At 39.4% G+C, this 20,049-nt stretch overlaps 1 protein-coding gene across 1 annotated transcript; it reads left to right on the top strand.

The window, feature by feature from the left end:
• The first annotated feature begins 2,171 nt into the window (after nucleotides 1–2,171).
• On the top strand, nucleotides 2,172–18,852 carry LOC137025141 (membrane-spanning 4-domains subfamily A member 15-like). Its single transcript, XM_067393172.1, has 7 exons — nucleotides 2,172–2,297; nucleotides 4,920–5,124; nucleotides 5,338–5,448; nucleotides 5,535–5,609; nucleotides 6,024–6,143; nucleotides 15,879–15,980; nucleotides 18,811–18,852. Exons 2-7 carry the CDS (start codon nucleotides 4,945–4,947, stop codon nucleotides 18,850–18,852), a joined length of 630 nt encoding a protein of 209 aa, XP_067249273.1. The 5' UTR covers nucleotides 2,172–2,297; nucleotides 4,920–4,944.
• Nucleotides 18,853–20,049: the final 1,197 nt, after the last annotated feature.

The following is a 20,049-nucleotide window of genomic DNA, read 5'->3' as shown; positions in this document are numbered from 1 at the left end:
AATGAGAGCTTTCTTATGATATGTGACTTGTCTGTTTGGTGAAAAGCATATAAAATACATGATTCATTCTACGAAACGGGTGCCATTTCCACTTTGCACTTTTCAAAATTTATTAAACAAACCTACAACTTGAAAGATATGTTAATCCTCCAAAAAACACATTTTCCCACCTCAGGCACAAACTCTTTATTAATAGTTTCCTTTTTATTCAGGCAAGACGGCCATTCTCATGGACAATATGTATGCCACTGGAGTAGTAAAAGAAGAAATAGATTTTTAAAATATGATGTTTTCCTAATAGAAAAATGTCCCTTTTTTGGAAACCATCAATAGAAAGGATGTAATTTATTTTTTTTTTTTTATTCTTAGATTTTTAATCTTGAAATATGAATTTGACCTTTCAATGACCTGATTGTTTGTACTGAAATAATTAATTCACTGAAAAAATACAAATTAATTTAAATTTATCTGATCAGTCCACACAACAAGAACATAATTCAACATTAATTTATGTACTATTTCATTTTCTTTCCATAAACTTTTAACAAAATGACCCTGTGACGGGGTGGTAAATGTGACGGGGTGGTAACTGATGTGACGGGGTGGTATGGACGAAGTGTTTCTCTATATGATCTGGCTGGGGTTAAACTTTAAAAACTGGGGAAGGGAGACCTTCAAATTGAGTAAAAAGTGTGTGAGTGATATAGAGTGAATTAATAAACCAAACAGTGTTGCCAAGTCTGTGTTTTTTCCGCAAAATTGGGCTAGGCTACTTTTACACTGTTGCCGTGGGTTGTTTTTCATGTCCACGGGTTGAAGCGAGCCCAAAAAACATGATATTTAGCCCTTGGAATGCACATTTTACCAAGGGAACCTTGCCAAAAATAAAAAGTTTTAAAAATGTGAAAGGGTGGTAAATTTCATCACAAAATGTCCGCAAATCTCCTATGTGGTCAAGTTTCTCACCTAGCATACATGCATTCAATCTGAAATTTAATTTTCTTTGTATTAATAATGTGAAAAAATGAATAAAAAACAGTTTTCCCTATCTATTTTGTGTGACAGGGTGGTAAGTTTAAACTTGACGGACCCTGCCTGACATGAAAAAACAACAAATAAACAATGTAAAAAAATGACTATAAGGCTCAAATGATGTCATTTAAAGGAACAGTTCACTATTTATAAATAAAACAAGTGTGACGGGGTGGTAAGTCAAACTGAGGGACGTGCATAAATCATAAAATATTTACAAAAAAAAAAAAGGTTTATTGTGAATAAGTGTATCTGGTGTAAACAGGGACACACATATAATCCTGAGAATAGTATATGTTTGAAAACGATATATAACTTACTTGGTGATATTTTAAATGCAAATGTCATGTTGGTTAACACGGACATGTGAAATTGGCTATATAATAATGAAAATTAATTAAAAATAGTATGCTAATCTTCAGAAAAAAGCATGTTATCATATATCATGTTAAAAGAACACTTGAATTAATGACCTTAAGCTTTGGAAACAGACTTTGGGACATTTTTTTGTGCTTTATGCATCTGATCAAACGTTGCGGGCCCAAATGGCACCCGTTTCGTAGAATGACTCACATTTAAATATTCATATTTCTTCCCCCCCCATCACGGCAGGGGGCGATGTAGGATGACTATAAATTTAAACCATAATTTATTACTTTGTGTAACATAAAAACAAAGTCATTATATTTTATGTAAAGCTGAGAATCTAAGCTTTTAAATGGTAGGCTACCATGTATGGAGTTTTATTAATGCCAAAAGGTTAATCAGCATTTAATTTCTTAATATTCTACATTCCCCATTCAATCTACTAATCATTACTACTAATTTAGTTACCCTGTGACACATATTCAGAGTTTTCACTTAACCTCCTTCCTGAAACGGCCTCTGCTCACCAGCTCGCGTCACCACTGCTCAGCTCAGTGAATACCTGTGTCTCATCCCCTGTTTGTGAGTGACAGTACTGTTTTAGTTTGACAGTTGTTTATTCTTGTATATGTATTGTTCATGATTTCCTGTCCTTTTGTAGTCTTGTACTTGGTCTTTGTAGTTCTTCTACTGCTTCCCCACCCTAATTAAGCCTAAGTGCTCCCTGTTTTCCCTCGAGTAGTCATGTATTTTAGCCCTGTGTTGGCCACTGTCTCGCATCTGCTGTTGCTTGTATTCCTTGTTCATTTCATGTATTATGTTTCAGCTTTTGATTTATTGAACCACATTTAATCAGCATATAGATCCAGCTTCAACTCATTTTTAACATCATACTAGAGGTAAGTCTTGCACTACTGATTACTTGATAAATTTGTTATTGACTCTGATTGGGAAAGTGTTTATTACCTCAGGAGTTTTTGTTACAAATAAGGAAAGATTAACTTCTTTAAGCAAAACACAGAAATTCTACCCAGTTAAACATTTTCTCAGTAAATTTATAGGACACTGATGTTAGCTGCTCTTCTTATTGTATTATTCAAATTATACATAAATGCAAGTCTTCTTACCAGCATGAGGATTATATAAAGTACAACAAAGACAAATAAAGTAAGATTTAATTTAATCATATTATGAATGGGAATATATACTACAGTGGAGTTTCAGGCTTTATTCCTTGGAAACAGTGGACAGCTTTGCTGCCCCTCATAACCATCTGAGATCCACCCACTTATCTTTCATTCTGGGAAAATTCATAACACAAGATGTGTTACCTCAGAGGAGTGAACTAAAAACACACAGCAAAGTATTTATTTCTGGTAAAACAAAATAGAGCCTTTATACAAATGACTGTGCATTATGTTTGCATTTTGTTGTTTATTTTACTTGTTCTTGGCTTTTATACATGTTTCAGGGGTGGTGTAGCAACTGTAACAACCATCCAATGAGAAAATACATTACATCATTGTAGAACGTCAGACATTATTAGAGTAATAAGTCTGTATATGGTCAGTTTCCGGCTGAAGAGAGACAAAGAAAGATGGACCCTTTCTTCGCTGCTTTCCAAGAAACACACACACATACACAGTGTACATTAAAACAGATATGTGATGAATCAGTCATCTCCTCTCACGCATCCTTGAAGACCAGATAGAGAGAAAACGGAGAAACTAAGAAAGAAAAGTCAGGCTGATTGGATTTATCTTTCATTAGTAATGTGTGGATTTATAATGGTGGTAGAGCACTTTTGTTAATCTGTTTGGAATACAGCAACTGTTAAATGCCTTAAATGCTGTAGATCAGTTTAAACATGAGTTGTTTGTAATATGGACTGATCAGGCATAACATTATGACCACCTTCTTAATATTGTGTTGGTCCCCCTTTTGCTGCTAAAACAGCCCTGACCTGTCGAGTCATGGACTCCTCTAAACCCCTGAAGGTGAGCTGTGGTATCTGGACCAAGATGTTAGCAGCAGATCCTTTAAGTCCTGTAAGTTGCGAGGTGGAGCCTCCATGGATCGTACTTGTTTGTTCAGCACATCCCACAGATACTCGTTGGATTGAGATCTGAGGAATTTCGAGGCTTTTTCAACACATCAAACTCGTTGTTGTGCTCCTCAAACCATTCCTGGACCATTTTTGCTTTGTGGCAGGAGCATTATCCTGCTGAAAGACGCCTCAGCCACCAGGGAATAACGTTTCCATGAAAGGGTTTATATGGTCTCAACAATGCTTAGGTAGGTGGTAAGTGTCTAAGTAACATCCACATGGATGGCAGGACCCAAGGTTTCCCAGCAGAACATTGCCCAAAGCATCACACTGCCTCCGTCGGCTTGCCTTCTTCCCATATTGGATCCTGGTACCATGTGAGAGACACACACACATCCGGCCATCCACGTGATGTAAAAGAAAACGTGATTCATCAAACAAGGCCACCTTCTTCCTCCGTGGTCCAGTTCTGATGCTCACGTGCATCAATGAGCATTGGCCGTCCATGACTCTGTCACTGGTTCACCACTGTTCCTTCCTTGGATCACTTTTGATACATACTGACCACTGCAGACTGGGAACACCCCCACAAGAGCTGCAGTTTTGGAGATGCTCTGACCCAGTCATCTAGCCATCACAATTTGGCTCTTGTCAAACTTTCTCAAATCCTTATCTCCGTTGGCCATTTTCCTGCTTCTAACACATCAACTCTGAGGACAAAGGGTGCTTCTCAGAGAACTGAGATGTCCTTCAAGATGGCTGAGCTCGATCGATTTCCGGGTCATATGATGGAGGACGTAGGCGCGAGGAAATGGGATATTGAGAAGCACCCATTATGTTCACTTGCTGCCTAATATATCCACCCACTAAAAGGTGCCGTGATAAAGTGATAATCAGTGTTATTCACTTCATCTGTCAGTGCTCATAATGTCTAATATCTGTGAAAATTCTGGTTGCTTCTCAATATCCCTCCTCATTTCCTCGCTCCTCCGTCCTCTATCCTATGACCTGGAAAACGATCGAGCTCAGCCATCTTGAAGGATTCTCTAATTGCACCGTGTTTTTTTTTTTTGTGGGTAGATCCCCTGGAGTGCAGCTGATGACGCTTTGAAGTGACGCTAAAGGGAGCGAGGATACATCATTTAACTTGATTCAATTCCTCCGTCCTCGCGTCTTTTCCTTGCGTCCTTCTCTCGCATACTGAAATGGTAGAGCTAAGACGTGAGGAAAGGAAACGAGGAAAATAAGAATTGAGAAGCACCCTCTCTGTTTTCAAGGCCTCGTGGAGTTACTCTAGCTATCAATAATTCTGTGGCATGACAGCTTTCAGAAGTTTTTCCAGAATATGAAGACCACAGATTGCTCATTATAATCATGAATGTTAACATATAATATTTTAATAAATACACTGGTATTTTATATTCTTATTCTTCAAATGTTTTTACATGTTTTGATTAACTGTGATTTCATACAGGTCAATCTCATATTCAGAAACAAGAATGTCCAGTACCGTCATACCCACAAACTCTGGGACGCTGATCATCCAGTTTCAGCAACCAGAACAAACGGCACCAGCTGAAAGAGGGACAAATGCTCCAGTGACTGTTCATGTCCCACAGGCAGCTTCACTTCCTCAAGGACTTGAGGCATTTCTAAAAGGACAACCAAAAGCACTTGGGGTGAGAAATCTTCCAATAATTGATTATCATATGTGTCTGTCAGTGTGAAGGAGGAAATTTATGGGAACAAATCCAAAAAAAGCAGGAGTACAAACATTAGCAAACTGTCAAATTTGGCGGGTTTTGTTGTGCAGATCTGGCGACTCTGCTCAGCTGACAACTGTGATTAATTATGACCCCTGTAATAATTATCTGTTTTCTGGTCTTACTCAGATTGTCCAGATAATGATCGGCCTGCTGACTCTCCTGTTTGAAATTGTGTCTACTGTCCGTGCAGAATCCAACTTTGTCTTTGGTGGAATTCCTTACTGGGATTCTCTCGTTGTGAGCAAATATTATACAATTAAGTACAGTTCTGTCTTTTATAAGCGAAATATTCAAACAGAATCGTCCTTTCTCTCTCCTCTCAGTACATTATCACAGGATCATTGAGCATTGCTGCAGAAAATGTACTCCATGTCAAAGGACCCTCCAGTCTGTGTTTGGTATGTACACATTGCTTGTTATTTTCTTGTTATTGTAAGATTAAACAAAGTGTCCTAAACAGGATGAAAGTAAATGTAAGATTAACCATTTACTTTATTTTTACATGATACAGAAAATATGTCAAGTTGTCAGACATGAATAAAAAAAGTATTTCTATCCAATTAAATCGAAGAGAAAATACTATCTGTCTATGGTAAAATATTACATGCTTTTAAGACTTGCCATTGTATAAATGTATTGTCTTCTCAAGTCATTTGTACTTGGACCCCAATAATCGCCACTTGCAATTTTATTATTTATTTTTATACTGCTCCATATATATTGTTTCATGATCTGTTTTAACACACTGGATAAAGAGCTTGCTAACTTTTTATTAACTTTTTTTTTGTTTAATTTTTTTTTTCTGTCTATAGGTGAAAGCTTCACTTGGAATGAGCATCATAAGTGCTATAACTGCAGGCATTTCCATTATGTTTTTATTGCGGTCGGTTTTAAGACCAGTGAACCTTGACGAATCGCATTGCACGTATAAGGTTTGTTAACTTTTCTAGTCACTTTTATCAAGTTCAGCTGTAATCTGCAATATCCTGCAATTAATTTAATAGAAGAATCTAATAGACATCCTACTAATTACTGATCATTTACATGAATCAGAGCTTGACATTAACACCCACCGCATATGGGTGGATTTCAGCAGTGGCATGTGATGCAGTACCTCCTACTAGCCACTTCAGTTGGTTGAATTTTATATATACATTTTTCAAAAAGGCATCTGAAATAATAAAGTAAGTGCAATGTATGTTAAATATCGATTTTTTTTAAATTATTATTCATATTGATACTGACAATGCGCAGTGGATTGGCGCGATGACATGCACAGTGGTTGTCATGAGAGACATATAATACACAGTAGATGTGTAAAGGTAGAAATGTGTGTGACGTGAGCTGTGAGTTGATTTCATGCTTAAACGTTGACAAATAAAAATCTGTAAAGTTCCACATAAAATGTATGCCTGTATTATTTCGATGGACCCATTCTAAAGAGACTGCAGTTTTCTCATATGGTCTACAGCCCGTCTTACATTTCTGGTGGCAGCAGGTTTGGACGACATCATTTGTATGGGTAAAGATTTTGTGGATCACATGAAAAACCTCACAGACATTTTGACCAGGTTCAGGGAAGTAGGTCTCAAGCTTAACCCTGCGAAGTGACATTTTTGCAAGGCATCTATAATGTACATGGGTCATGTTTTCTCAAAGGATGGGCTGTGTCTTGATCCAGCTCATAGCGAGAAGGTACTAGATTGACCAACTCCAAAATCATTATAGGCTATTATAGGCGTTTCGTTCAAGACTGTGCCTTTAAGGCTCAACCCCTACACAGACTGACCCACAAAGATGTTCGTTTTGAATGGACCGATGAGTGTTAAGCAGGCTTTCATAACCTAAAAGATACTCTGACATCTCTGCTTGTCATGGCACTCCCTCATTTTGATCAACCGTTTACATTAAGTACAGATGCGTCTAATACAGTTATTGGTGCCTTCCTGTCTCAAATTCAAGATGGCAAAGAGTAATTGCCCTTTTACAATTGTCACCAATCACAAATCTATGTTGGCCTGAGAAAATTGAACTTTGTTGATCCCACAGGAAGTAGAGGTTGGTGGGCTATGGAGCTTGATCCATATGAATGGGTGATTTTTCACAAAGATGGCAAGAGACATACTAATGCAGATGCCATGTCTCGTATTCTTGTAGATTCATCTATGACTCCGACACCTCTCACACAGACCATATCTATTCAAAGAGATGACTTGCCTCTCAGTTCTCAGACTGCTGTTTTTGTTGGTGGCAATGGTATAGAATGTCGGCCTAATGTGGAATCACAAATTTGTCTGACCGAATGTGAAATTGATGAGGATTTTTCTTAGTCTACTGTGCATTGTGATTAATGTAGTGGTGGGCATAGATTAATTAAAGAAGGCATTCAGAATATGTGTGCTACCCAAATAATGACTAAAAGTAAGTCATTAATTAATTAATAAACTTGTTTTTAATTATTCAGTTTGGGTTAAAGTATGGTGTATTATAAAAAACTAAACTAGCCATAAAATTAGATATATAAACATATTTTAGTTATTACACAGACAGCAATATAGGCTCTAGCCTACCCAAATTAAACCAGAGTTTGCTGTCTTTTCTCGCCGAGTTTGCTGTGTTGTAAACATGTTCACGCGTCAGATGATGTAAAACACAAAGCTTACCTCATTTGTGTGTAGCAATGGATAACACAAGGCTTTTATTTATTTATATTGATTTTACGTTTATATGTGAGTGTTATACACCTTGCATGTTAACAAACTTTCAAGACTATCAAGTTTATAAATGACCAACTTATAAAAACAAATTTATAGCTGTCTTTGTAAAGAAATGCTCTCTTTATATTCAGTTTGGAGCCGCTGCTGTGACGCTGTACAAACACTTCCAGTGTGAATACTCGCACGTCTCTGCAGCTGCAGTGACGATGTAGTTAAGCTCACGCATTGCTCATGCTTGCAGTGTGAAAAAGGCGTTAGTCTTGTCGAGGTTTCCATTGGGAAGCTTCTTAAAAATAAGCGGTTATGAAGCAAACCCGGCGGCTTCATAGCTGCATCCATGTTAGCACGTCACAGTTGATGTTGTAATTTCACAGTAGGCAAACACACAGGTTTGAAGACTCGTTCTCGCCCCCTACAGTGCATCCGCGCTAAAATATCAAGGTGAAAGTCATCATAGCTTGCGTAGTATAGACCCAGTTCCCAACCCAACTTTGAGAATAGATTAACGGCGATTTTTTTTTATCGCCCGATAAGAGTCTTGCATTAACACAGCACGTTAACGCCGATAACGGCCCACCACTAGATTAATGTGAAGCTTGTGAATCTTGGAAAATGCCTGTTTCTCAGCAAAGGGCACCTCTCCAGTCTATTAATGCTGTGTGACCTTTTCAGTTTGTGTGTACTGATATCACAGAATTGCCTGTCACATCCAGTAGTAATAGGTATGTGTTGGTCGTGCAAGATCACTTTACTAAATATGTCAACGCATATCCTATGGTGGACAAAACAGCCAGTACAGTGGCACGGTTGTTGTGTGAACGGTACATACCTAAACATGGTGTTCCAGAGGAATTGTTCTCTGATCAGGGACGTCAGTATGATTCAGAGATTTTGCAGGACATCTGTAAGAGATTAAACATCAGTAAAATGAGAACTGCACCTTGCCATCCTCATGGTAATGGAATGGTAGAACGGTGCAACAAAACATTGAAGGATCAGTTGGCGAAGGTTCTCTTTCATAGTGGTGGCGAATGGGACCATACTTATCTGCAGTTGTACTGTACTCTAATGCTACACCCCATTCTAGCACCGGGTACTCGCCATTCTCCATCAGATGGAGCCATGGACGCTCCGCAGACTTATGGTTCAGCTCTAGTCAATCGTATGGAAACTGTGTTTCAAGAAGTCTTAAATACTAGTACAGATCAGAAACTTTAGTGTGAGTACTACTTTAATAGGTCTGAGAAGTTCAGGCCCTTTAAAGTGGGTGACCTGGTGTGGATGAATGATCCAACTACACAAAGAAAGAAACTTGAACCAAAATTGACAGGACCATATTTATACATTATATAAATATAATTTATATGTATTTTGTTGTCAGATTCAGAAAGAGCTTTATTGCCAGGTATGTTTACACATACTAGGAATTTGTCCACAGTGCAACAGAGTGACAGCAACAAGACAAGAAACATAATAAAAAGAATAAAAGAATAATATACAAATTTACAAGATACAAAGCAAAAAAAAAAAAAAAAAAAAATATATATATATATATATATATATATATATATATATATATGAGCAATATCACACGAGTAGCCGTGCGATATGGCTGTATATCAGCACGCTGTGATTACCTACGGCACTCGTATCATATCGCACGGCTACTCGTGTGATATTGCGTTTATACAACAGTTCGACGGCACGAGTGTGTAAATAAATAAGAACAACAACGGAGTGTCTTTAAAACCCTCTTTTGTGCAGCACTACTTCCTTCCGCCACGGATTCAAATCTCAATTTGACAGTTGGACCAAGCCTCCGCTACTAATTCTAAAACGTCACTTCAGAACTAGTAACAAAGGAACGTTTCAAAACTCAAGTTGTCAGTTAAACCAAGCCTCCGTTGCTAACTCTAAAATCTCACTTTAGAACTAGTAACAAAGGAACGTTGAGTCGCTTCATTGAAACACATTGAATTTTCTACAGTATTACTGTGCGTTCACACCGCCGCCGGCGAGAGCGTCAACATTCGCCTTGGCCGCCCTGCCAACAACGCTGTGCTGTTCGTTCAAACCGCCGCGACGGGAGGGTCAACCAATCGGAAGCCTCTCAATCGAGGACCTCTACATTCTAATTGGTTGCCGCCGAACCGCGTCATAGCTCATTACCATAAAGTTAACCTGATTTCAACTCTCCTCGCCGCTCTCACCGTCCAAGACGCGCCGCGCCGCTCTCGCCGGAGCTTGCCGCCGGGCTCTCATTGAAAATGAATGACTAGCGTCACTTTGAACTGTGTGAACACACAGTTAGAGAGAGAGAGAGTAGCTATTACCTGTCTGGTATATTGCATTACATTCATTCATCAAGTCGATGTCCATAATATTACTTTGGGAATTTTCCATCCATAACACCACAGCGCTAAAACAACTTAAAATAATATTTATTGAACAACATATAAGCACAATTGTACAGTTCAGTCAAACATGAAGCACTAGTTATTAAAAAAAAAAATAGGTCACCATTTATGCTGGTATGTGGGTTTTACAAATATTTAACGAATGAAAATGATTTTAAAGAGCTTGTGACAAAACCTACTAACTCCATTGGATCCTCAATCTGTCAATCAAGCGTCATTAATCCGCCACACCTCGTGAATGAAGTGCGCACGCAGTTTGGACATCTCTGTGCAATGCAAATGTAAATAAAAGATCTGATGTTTGAAAAAAAAATGTAAAGTGTTTTCTTTACTCAAAAAAACATGTTTATAAAGTTTAATGTTTTACATATTTGAAGCAGAGAAGAGTCTGATATGTCCCGTCTAGTTGTAGTCAATGTGCTATATGTAACGTAACGTTTATTATTATCAAATTTAATATAGCACAATTCGACTTGCTCTGTAACAAATAATAGATTAATAAGACCAAAGATTGCCCGTTCTATGTAAATTGAATTATGTCTCGTGTTTAACCACTATAAGAGCCAGCGGCAAATCTCCAAGTCACTGGCCGAGATGAAGCTATTCTCAGCGGTTACAGAATCACTGAACGGCCGCTGACGCACTCAAGCTCGCATCTCCGAAAACACCAAAACAAATTGTAAAATAGGCGCTGTTATTAAATATGAGTCACATATTTCAGGTATAAACAACTACATTCTCGCCTAAAAACTATTAAAACTACAGTTCGTGGTACAAGAAGTAGTATTTGAAAAAATTACGGTTGATTTGATCGGCCGCCATGACGGTCACTTCAAGCGGAGTGATACAAACGGTGAAAAGGCAGTAGGAGTGCTGTTATCACTGAAATATCGCATGGCTATCAGCCAATCAGATTCAAGAACCAGACAGAACTGTTGTATAAATATATATATACAGTGGGTATGGAAAGTATTCATACCCCCTTAAATTTTTCACTTTTTGTTATATTGCAGCCATTTGCTAAAATCATTTAAGTTAATTTTTTTCCTCATTAATGTACACACAGCACCCCATATTGACAGAAAAACACAGAATTGTTGACATTGTTGCAGATTTATTAAAAAAGAAAAACTGAAATATCACATGGTTCTAAGTATTCAGACCCTTTGTTGTGACACTCATATATTTAACTCAGGTGCTGTCCATTTCTTCTGATCATCCTCGAGATGGTTCTACACCTTCATTTGAGTCCAGCTGTGTTTGATTATACTGTTTGGACTTGATTAGGAAAGCCACACACCTGTATATATAAGACCTTACAGCTCACAGTGCATGTCAGAGAAAATGAGAATCATGAGGTCAAAAGAAACTGCCTGAATTGTGGCAAGGCACAGATCTGGCCAAGGTTACAAAAAAATTCTGCTGCACTTAAGGTTCCTAAGAGCACAGTGGCCTCCATAATCCTTAAATGGAAGACGTTGGAGTGTCACAAAAATGAGCATCACACATTTGTGACCAGTCACGGAAAGTAGGGACAGTTCTGGGGCATTTTGAGTTATTCACAGATTCTGAAAGTGTAGTCTCCAAGCTTTCCAACGATGTGTGTCACATGGGAATCTGATAATGTTTGGAGAAGTTGTGGCCATTTGAAGGTAGGCATTCAAGAAAGCTCTATAGGGAGAAAAACGCCTCTAAAGTTGCAGTTCTCACCTGTTCCCACCTGCTGGGAGTGACAATAGGGCTCATTTACATCTCATTTAGATAAACCATACCCCCTGTAAAGCTGCATGGACCGCATACTATTAATAATAAAGGTTAATGTGCATTATAAATGTCAGTAATTTATCTTTTTTGACTTTTATAAAAATGATTTAGAGGCTGAAATATATGACTTTTTTTGTCAAAACTCTATTTGAACTTGTGCATTGTAGATTGTTGTAAGACACTCCTTTAAAATCTGCCCATCATTTTTAATGTTATTATTTTAATGTTTATGTAAAGAAAAAGTACATATTGATGCTAATTTTATTTGTTATTTGCTGGTTTTCCACATGAAACTCTGTGAATTGACTTTTTGAACAGGATTCTGTGATAACCTTGATCATTTTGGTCACTATAATCATGAAATGAAATTTTCTCAGCTGAGAAGCCTGTTAAAGAAGAATAGGCAATCCAGGAACTAACTGGACTAACAGAGGCCAGAGATCGCTAACTATGGCTATTCAAAACACTTTTCAAGAAAATAAATACATGATTGAGACGATGAATGCATGTGTTGACTGAATTTGTCTGAATTTGCGTCTGAATAGCGCTGGCTCCGTGGGCGTGGCCGCATTAGCGGATAATGAGCTGAATCACAGACTTCTGACATGGCTCTCTTTTCATACAGATTACATAAACACAGAATGTTTGTTTTCGATTTGACTTACACGATTTAAAAGCTGACATTTCAATGTTTTTTCAGACACAAGTATAATTTTTTTATGATTAGTATTCTCTAAGTTACAGTTCATTTTCTGAGAACTATCAGATTGGACTTCGTTCAGAGGGAGATGAGAGATCACGCATCATGTTAGTTTTCTTTATTTTACAAAAAGCACAACATTTTGTTTTTACTTTGAGTGTACACAAATAAAAGAAGACATTCTATAGTTTCAGTTGATATATTACTTTTGTCTCTATGACAAAAAATGACGGAGTATTTTAAGTCTGTTTTGCTGCAATGCGAAAAAAATCCTGCAAAATGCGCCGGCGTGTTACCCGACTCCAGAGAGGTAATGTCTTATTATGCCGCTTTCATCGTCGCTCAGATCGTCTTCAGAATCAGTGAGCGCTTGTTCATAAGCATCCGGCTTGTCGAAGAAGTACTTCAAAACATTTTCGGTGTAACGGCCACGGTTCTTCATTGAATTTTGATATCAGCTAGAGACGGCCAGAGTGCTGCATAGTAAGTAGCCACGCTTCCCAGTATGGAAATACACACAGACATGACACGCCCCTACTGCGTGCTAGAATCTCTGAAAAACAAGCCGATTTCAACCTCAAAATATACGCTTTTAAATATACCAATACTGCTATCTCAAACACGGAAAGGCTTCTTCATGATCTCAACTAACAGATTCTGCAAAAAAACGAAAATCACCAATTTTGAAAAAAAATGCTTCTTTCTCATTTTGCTCGAAAGTTGTGCTGCCGACTTGTGTCCCTGGTTTCCGTGACGGGTCACATTTCTTTCTCTCTTTTTTTTTGTTAATCTGTTAATTATTTAAATGAAATATATGTCATGCATAGTCCTATTTATTTTATTCCTTTTAAATTCTACCTAATTTTTATTCTGGATTTCTTGGTTCACAGAAGCGCTGCAGGTGCATGATGTATCTCATGTTCTTTTGTTTATGATGCGATTTGTGCATGTAAACCTAAACCCCTGGGGAAAAAAAACAACATTATTGTATTATTTTTAATGGGTCACAAAAGTTCTTCCATTCTAATTGAATAAAATTTGAATATGACATTTCAGTTTATGATCGATTACCTTCAGTTGTTTGTCAGGAAAATAATAATGATGAAAATGTTCTCATTACATTTCTCCACCAGATTTACTTTGCTGCATGCAATTGTTCATGCTCAAAAACTTGAGTACACAAGCTGAGACCTGATCCAAGATTTGATAGTAGCCACCGTCATGTCCATAATGATGAATAGCAAGTTTTGTGTGGAAATGGCTGTATGCTCCGTTTTCGTTTGTTTGTTTGATAAATGAGACCTAGTCAGTATGTGTAAGAATAAAATGGATTCATGTGTCAGGTCTTAAAGTGACAGCAGATATTTGATCTATTGTCAAATTATGAGATGGTATTAAAAATACATATCTTAATGGCAGTTCTCTTTCAGTCAGTTGCGTTCACGTATGTCAGAAGTGAACCAACAAACTGGGATATCGCATGAGAGCTCAGTTGTTCTACTGACTGAGGGCACTCTCTGCATGGATGCACTGGCACACAGCTGGCCCCGGGACCTTCGCAAATATGAGTTTCCCCCCAGTGAGCCTACTTACAGAACTGTTGTGCAAAGTGCTAGTTGCGCCCTATTGGCCCAGACTTTGTGGTGTGTCTGTTGCCAGGTCAAGCACTCATTTTCTCGTCTGTGCTAGGCTGGGTGCCATATGTTGCGACCCCTACGGTGGTCCCATATGAGTGCTCCCAAATCTGCCTTTCTCCTAGTGAGCCTACTTGCAGAACTTTTGTGCAAAGTCGGGAAGGATGAGAAGCTGGTCCTGCTAGTTGTGCCCTATTGGCCCAGCTGGACCTGGTTTCCAGAACTGATGCTCCTTGCGACAGCACCTCCTTGGCCCATTCCTCTGAGGAAGGACCTTCTGACTCAGAGACAGGGCACCCTATTGTACCCGTTTTCGGACCTCTGAAAACTCCATGTCTGATCCCTAGATGGGATGGCGAGCTTCTATGTAATCTACCCCAGGCAGTGGTAGACACCATCACTTCTACTAGAGCTTCTACGAAGCGCCTCTATACTTTGAAGTGGAACCTGTTTATTGAGTGGTGTTCTTCTCACCAAGAGGACCCTGGATCTTGCTTGATCAGGGGTTGGAGCAAAGGCTGTGCCCTGGACATGTGCCCAAGGTTTCTACTACTCCCTTTAGAGATTGTGTAGTGATCCTGCAAGCGCTGCCCCTGGAGGAGGCAGACCCAGCCCTGGCTTTGCGAACCCTGTTGAGTTCCTGCGCCACCCTTTGCAAACTCAGACATTGTGGAGTGTCTGTCGCCAGGCCAAACACTCATTACCTCACCTGTGGTAGGCTGAGTGCGATATGTTGTGACCTTTGCAGTGGTCCCATATGAGTGTATCTCCATGGTAGCCTCCCTATGGTAAGCCTGTGTCTTTCCCTCCGCAGAGTCCGCTCTGCTGCCTTTGCCGAGTGTGTCTCCCACTGATGCCTGGAGTCATATGTGCACCGCCCATGGCCAGTGCATGTGTGTTTTCCCATGTAGGTAGGTTGTGGTCTCTGCAGTGTTCCCGGTGGGCATGCTTTCCAAGTGTTATCCAAGTCTTATGGAACAGCAGTAGACTCTCTTAGCGTAAGCCTGGTCCCATCTTCCGCCCCAAGGTGCAGGGTGCTGGAAGGGGTCAGTAATTCTGGCATTTTATTAGGAAACCCAATTTGTCGGTTTACTTCTGACATACATCTCTGTTCCCTCCTTCGGATAAAGAGGGTTACATATGTAAATGAGATGTTATTCCCCAATTGAAAAAAATAAAATAAATAAAACTTGTGGCCAGTAAAAATGCTGAGTGGCTAGTAACTTTGGAAAACTGCAGTGGCTGATGAGTTAATGTCAGGCCCTATTTACAATCAAACATTAATTGTAAACTCATTTTAGTTTGATTTATGCTACATTACCAAATGAACCTCAAGGATTGTACATTCTGCACTTGCAGCCAGTGCAAGTGCAACTATAATTTATTTTAATAATATTTGTGCTAATGATGAGTGTTTTCTCAGGCCCTCTTACAGGGGTTCAGTGGTGTCTCCATTGTATTCACTCTCCTTGAGTTCATCATCTCCATCTGTCTGTCAGTATTTGCCTGTAAAGCCAACGCCTGCTGTTCTTCTCAGGTGAGTCATGCTTTTAGGTCTAGAAGCATACAGAAATGCAATATATGAAACGTAAATCACATCCCTACTCAAATATAGGGACATATATGTACATATAAGGCAATATATTACTAGCACATATAAACATCCTCATGATATATGAATATATAGGTTTATACCATGAATGAAATGAATGATTTTTTTTTATATTAACATTATATTATAATTATTTATATGATGACTTTTTATGTGGTACTGTATGTTAACATATACCAGTCCCTCCATAAAAACGTGATTATGCGATCGCCTGATTTAATGCATAATCAGCCAAAGTCCGCATAATTATGCGGGGGTCGTATTTTTTCAAATACGCCGCACTTTCGCCGCATAAATTGCCGATTTCAGCAAGCAAAATATGCGGGGCTAGCATGATTTCTCCTCCCCCTCCACCATCTCCTCCCTCTCAAATGCTCCACTGCGGATTCGTTGGTTGTGGTAAAGGAAGACTAAGGCTTTGAGGTTTTGTTTGATAGTTGATCAGCTGAGTTTGAGACAGCATCTTTGTACCGTTTGGCCAAAGAACTCAGCACAGGAAGTCTCTCCTGTAGGCCATCCCAAAACACATGCAAAAAATCCATCATGCCAGATGGCTGCAATAATGCACAAAAATACATAATCCCTGTATTTTTGTTGCAAAAAAGTCACATAGATCTTAGCAGAAAGTTGAAAAATGCTGTGTTTACTTCACACTAGTAAAGCGCTATTATTTTCCCCCTATTGCCATGGGAACCTTATGAAGTGACGTAATTACGCAACGTGAACATCATCTGCAAACCCGCAGTGGTCATTCTCATTTGCCAACAAGAATAAGTGCAAAAGACCGTGCAAAGTAGTTTCCTGGTGTGCACTCCATGCAACTGCGTGTTGAACCACAGACGGAGGTCGACACTGAAAAACCACTTTGTCACCGCCAAACATTTGAGGATGGTTAAAGCAGCAGCAGATGAAGCAGGCAAGAAGAAGCAGCTCACCTACACCGAGGCGTCAACTTCCAAAACAGTTGCTAGGGCTGAATGAATCAAGGTCAGTAGCTTAGAAGATTATAGCTTGTAAAATTATGAAAAGGTTGATAGTTAACTGTTAAATTGAAAACTGAATGAAATGAAACAGAGAGGGTGTGTGACTGTTAATGAGATTTCCAAGTATGTGGTGTGTTGATGTAAGTTAACTTTAGGGTTAGATAGCCTAACAGTAGTGTAATTTCCAATGCAAGATGATTGATTTTGCCTTGAAAGAATTATGTTTTATTTGCAGAAACACTACTGTTCTGTGAAAGGCTTTGTAGCAAATTAGCTCAAAATAAATATGAATAATTAATCATAACTAGTTATAATTAATTATTAATATTTTAATCAGTCAATAAAATTAACTTAATGTAATAAAATTAATATTACAATCAATTAACCTGTTGTTCAATGAACACACAGTGTTAATTGTTTATTAACTAAGAAATGTTCATTTCCAGGTTATGGGAAATAACAATCTTATTCTACTAAAAGCCTGTAGTCAGGACCGACATGAATAGGGACTCCCGTACATGAGCGCAAAACACGGACAACCTTACGTGTGACATGAACAAGACTTTATTAACTAGACTAAACGCTTAAACTACTCTAACATTCACACACATACATGCATACAGTTTACCAAGAGAGAGAGAGAAAGCAGAGTACAGGAAGCAAGAAGTTACAGCATTGTTGGACATTCAGCAGATCAACAGCCTTGAGCAAACCATCAGTTTAGTTTTAACAGGCCCTTCTTTAAAAGGGGTAAGGATACTCAATGTATCCGATAATGAGACTAAGTTTGATACTTGCATGTCTCTCCAAGTTGAATTAAAACTGTCCTGATGCAATTTGTGGAGGCTCCTGTTGAATCTTTGCTGATATTTTCTTGACGAAAGAGAACCGGCTGGATTCAGAGGATCTTTGGTGAATGGAAGGTCTAGGCCGAGGCCTGGCACAAGCTTGGGGTTCCTTAGAAGCTTCTAGCTTCTTAAAGCATCTTGACGTCAGCATTCATCAGCAAAAGAGAAGAAGAGGAGGAAGAGCAGGAAGAGAAGAGTTTGATCTTGTGTTCAGTGAATATAAGAGGTGAAGAGGTCACACCCTCTTAAGGTGTCTGAGCCAATAAGGAGTTGCCCCCTCGGAGGGAAGTTTTACGAGTCTTTGTTCTGTAGCAAGATATTAGCATAAGACACTGGATTGGATGAATGAGAAAAGAACCCTCTAAATTCTTATAATACTAATGTGTCACAGAGTTAGTAACATGTAACATAAATTACCAAATAGGAAATTAAAGTTGGAGTCCGTAGATACCAAACATGCTGCCAATGTGATCTCAGTCAACTATACATTTGCAACTATGGAACATTAATACCAAAATAGTTCAAAAGAGAGAATTAATACATAGAATAAAGCCTATAAAAGGAAAGTCGTGATATGGGAAAATTGGATACATGTTTATACATTTCCCAAGTGGTTATATAGAGAATACATAGGATTAAGAGAGTTTATTTGTCCCTCTCAGAAAGAATGAGTCACTGGTCTCTGCAAAATTGTTCCTGATCGTAAAAGGTCCAAGTATCTGTAACAGGACACCTAGTTCTTCCTGTAGTTTAGCTAGTTTGGGATGCTAGTTGCAGTTTTAGGGGGATGGGTTCACAGAGCTTTGATAAAGTGAGTTCATAGGTAATTCATTAACTATATTGAATCATTTTGTGTGGCTGATTAGTCCAGACGCTACATATATCCCCCCTTTTGATCGTTGTTGTTCTTTCTGTGGACAACAGCGAGCGACATTGAAGGTGCAGAAAGATCAGGCACACCACTAGCACACAAGGCTGGAAGGCTGTGATGGACTCTGGTTGTATGTGTCTCCTGGAGTGGTGATCGTTCCATGGCGGTTGATGTAGCCAGTAGGCAAGCTCAGGTCTCTGAGCTGGTGCTGCAGGAATCAAGGCAGCCAGTGCCTTGACCGTGTGTCACCTGTCAGTTAGTGTTGGTACAGTTAATGCGGGCAAGATGTTTGCTGGTGGCAAGGTTCAGGTCTCTGAGCTTGCTCAGCAGGTGTCGAAGTAGCAGGTGCCTTGACAGTGTCACCTGTCGTCTGGACGCCTGTGGAGCAGGTGGTTGTAGGAGGAGGTTACAGGAGTTGTAGTGTGAAGAGGGTTTCAGACTCACCTAGGTCTGATGGCAGAGGAGCAACCGGTGATTGTAGCCTCTGCTCTCAGTCAGAAGCAGTCTGAAGTTTGCAGTGTCACTCTGCTCTTGTGGTGTGGCTGGCTTGAGCAGGGCTGCATGGTGTTGTGTGAGTGGTCAGAATCTTGTGCTTCTGAGTACTTCTCAGGTAAGACCTGTTCAAGAAGCTCTTTTACTAGCATTAGAAGCTCCTGTGGGTCCAATGCAGGCATGTCCATTCGTCCTTGTGCAGCATCTGGATGGCTGCTGTGTGAAGGGCGTGGATGAGGAGGTGGTTGCTGCCTGCTGTTGGAGGTCCTGCGGGGTCTGCAGGATGAGGATGCTCCCATCCATGGCTTCTTCCTGTGGTAGGTCTGGTACCTGGGTCTGTCTGAATTAATCCTTCTCCTTCTGAAGCTGCAGAGGATTTCAGGAAATTGTCTGATAAGGTGTCAAGCAGAAGGCTTTGGCTTCCCCCTCTGTACCTCTGTGCTTGGCTGGGGGAGGTTCTTCTGCTGACTCCATGTGGTGAAGTGAGATGTTTCTCCTGCAGTGGTTCTGTTTGCTGCAGGTAAGAGAGTCTCAGTTCTCTTTTCTTCTGTGTCTCTATTCTGTCAGGGTCCTTGTGTCTGTCCCGAGCCTCCATCTCTAGCTGGTCTATGTGGCTTTTAGCATGCATCAGCTCCTAGTGAGTCTCTGTGATCTGGAGTTTGAGGTTGTTCACCTCCTGTTTCAAAACAGTGAGGATGTGGGCCAGGAAGAAGTTGACTTCAGTCAGATCATTGTGACCATACCTCTGGTTTGAGTCATCTGCCTTTACTTCTCTTCCATCTTTGTCCAGTTGCTTTTGG

This window comes from Chanodichthys erythropterus, chromosome 8 (assembly GCF_024489055.1).
Source record: "Chanodichthys erythropterus isolate Z2021 chromosome 8, ASM2448905v1, whole genome shotgun sequence".
NCBI classification, from domain to species: Eukaryota; Metazoa; Chordata; class Actinopteri; order Cypriniformes; family Xenocyprididae; genus Chanodichthys; species Chanodichthys erythropterus.
This window is presented reverse-complemented; position numbering and strand designations above follow the sequence as displayed.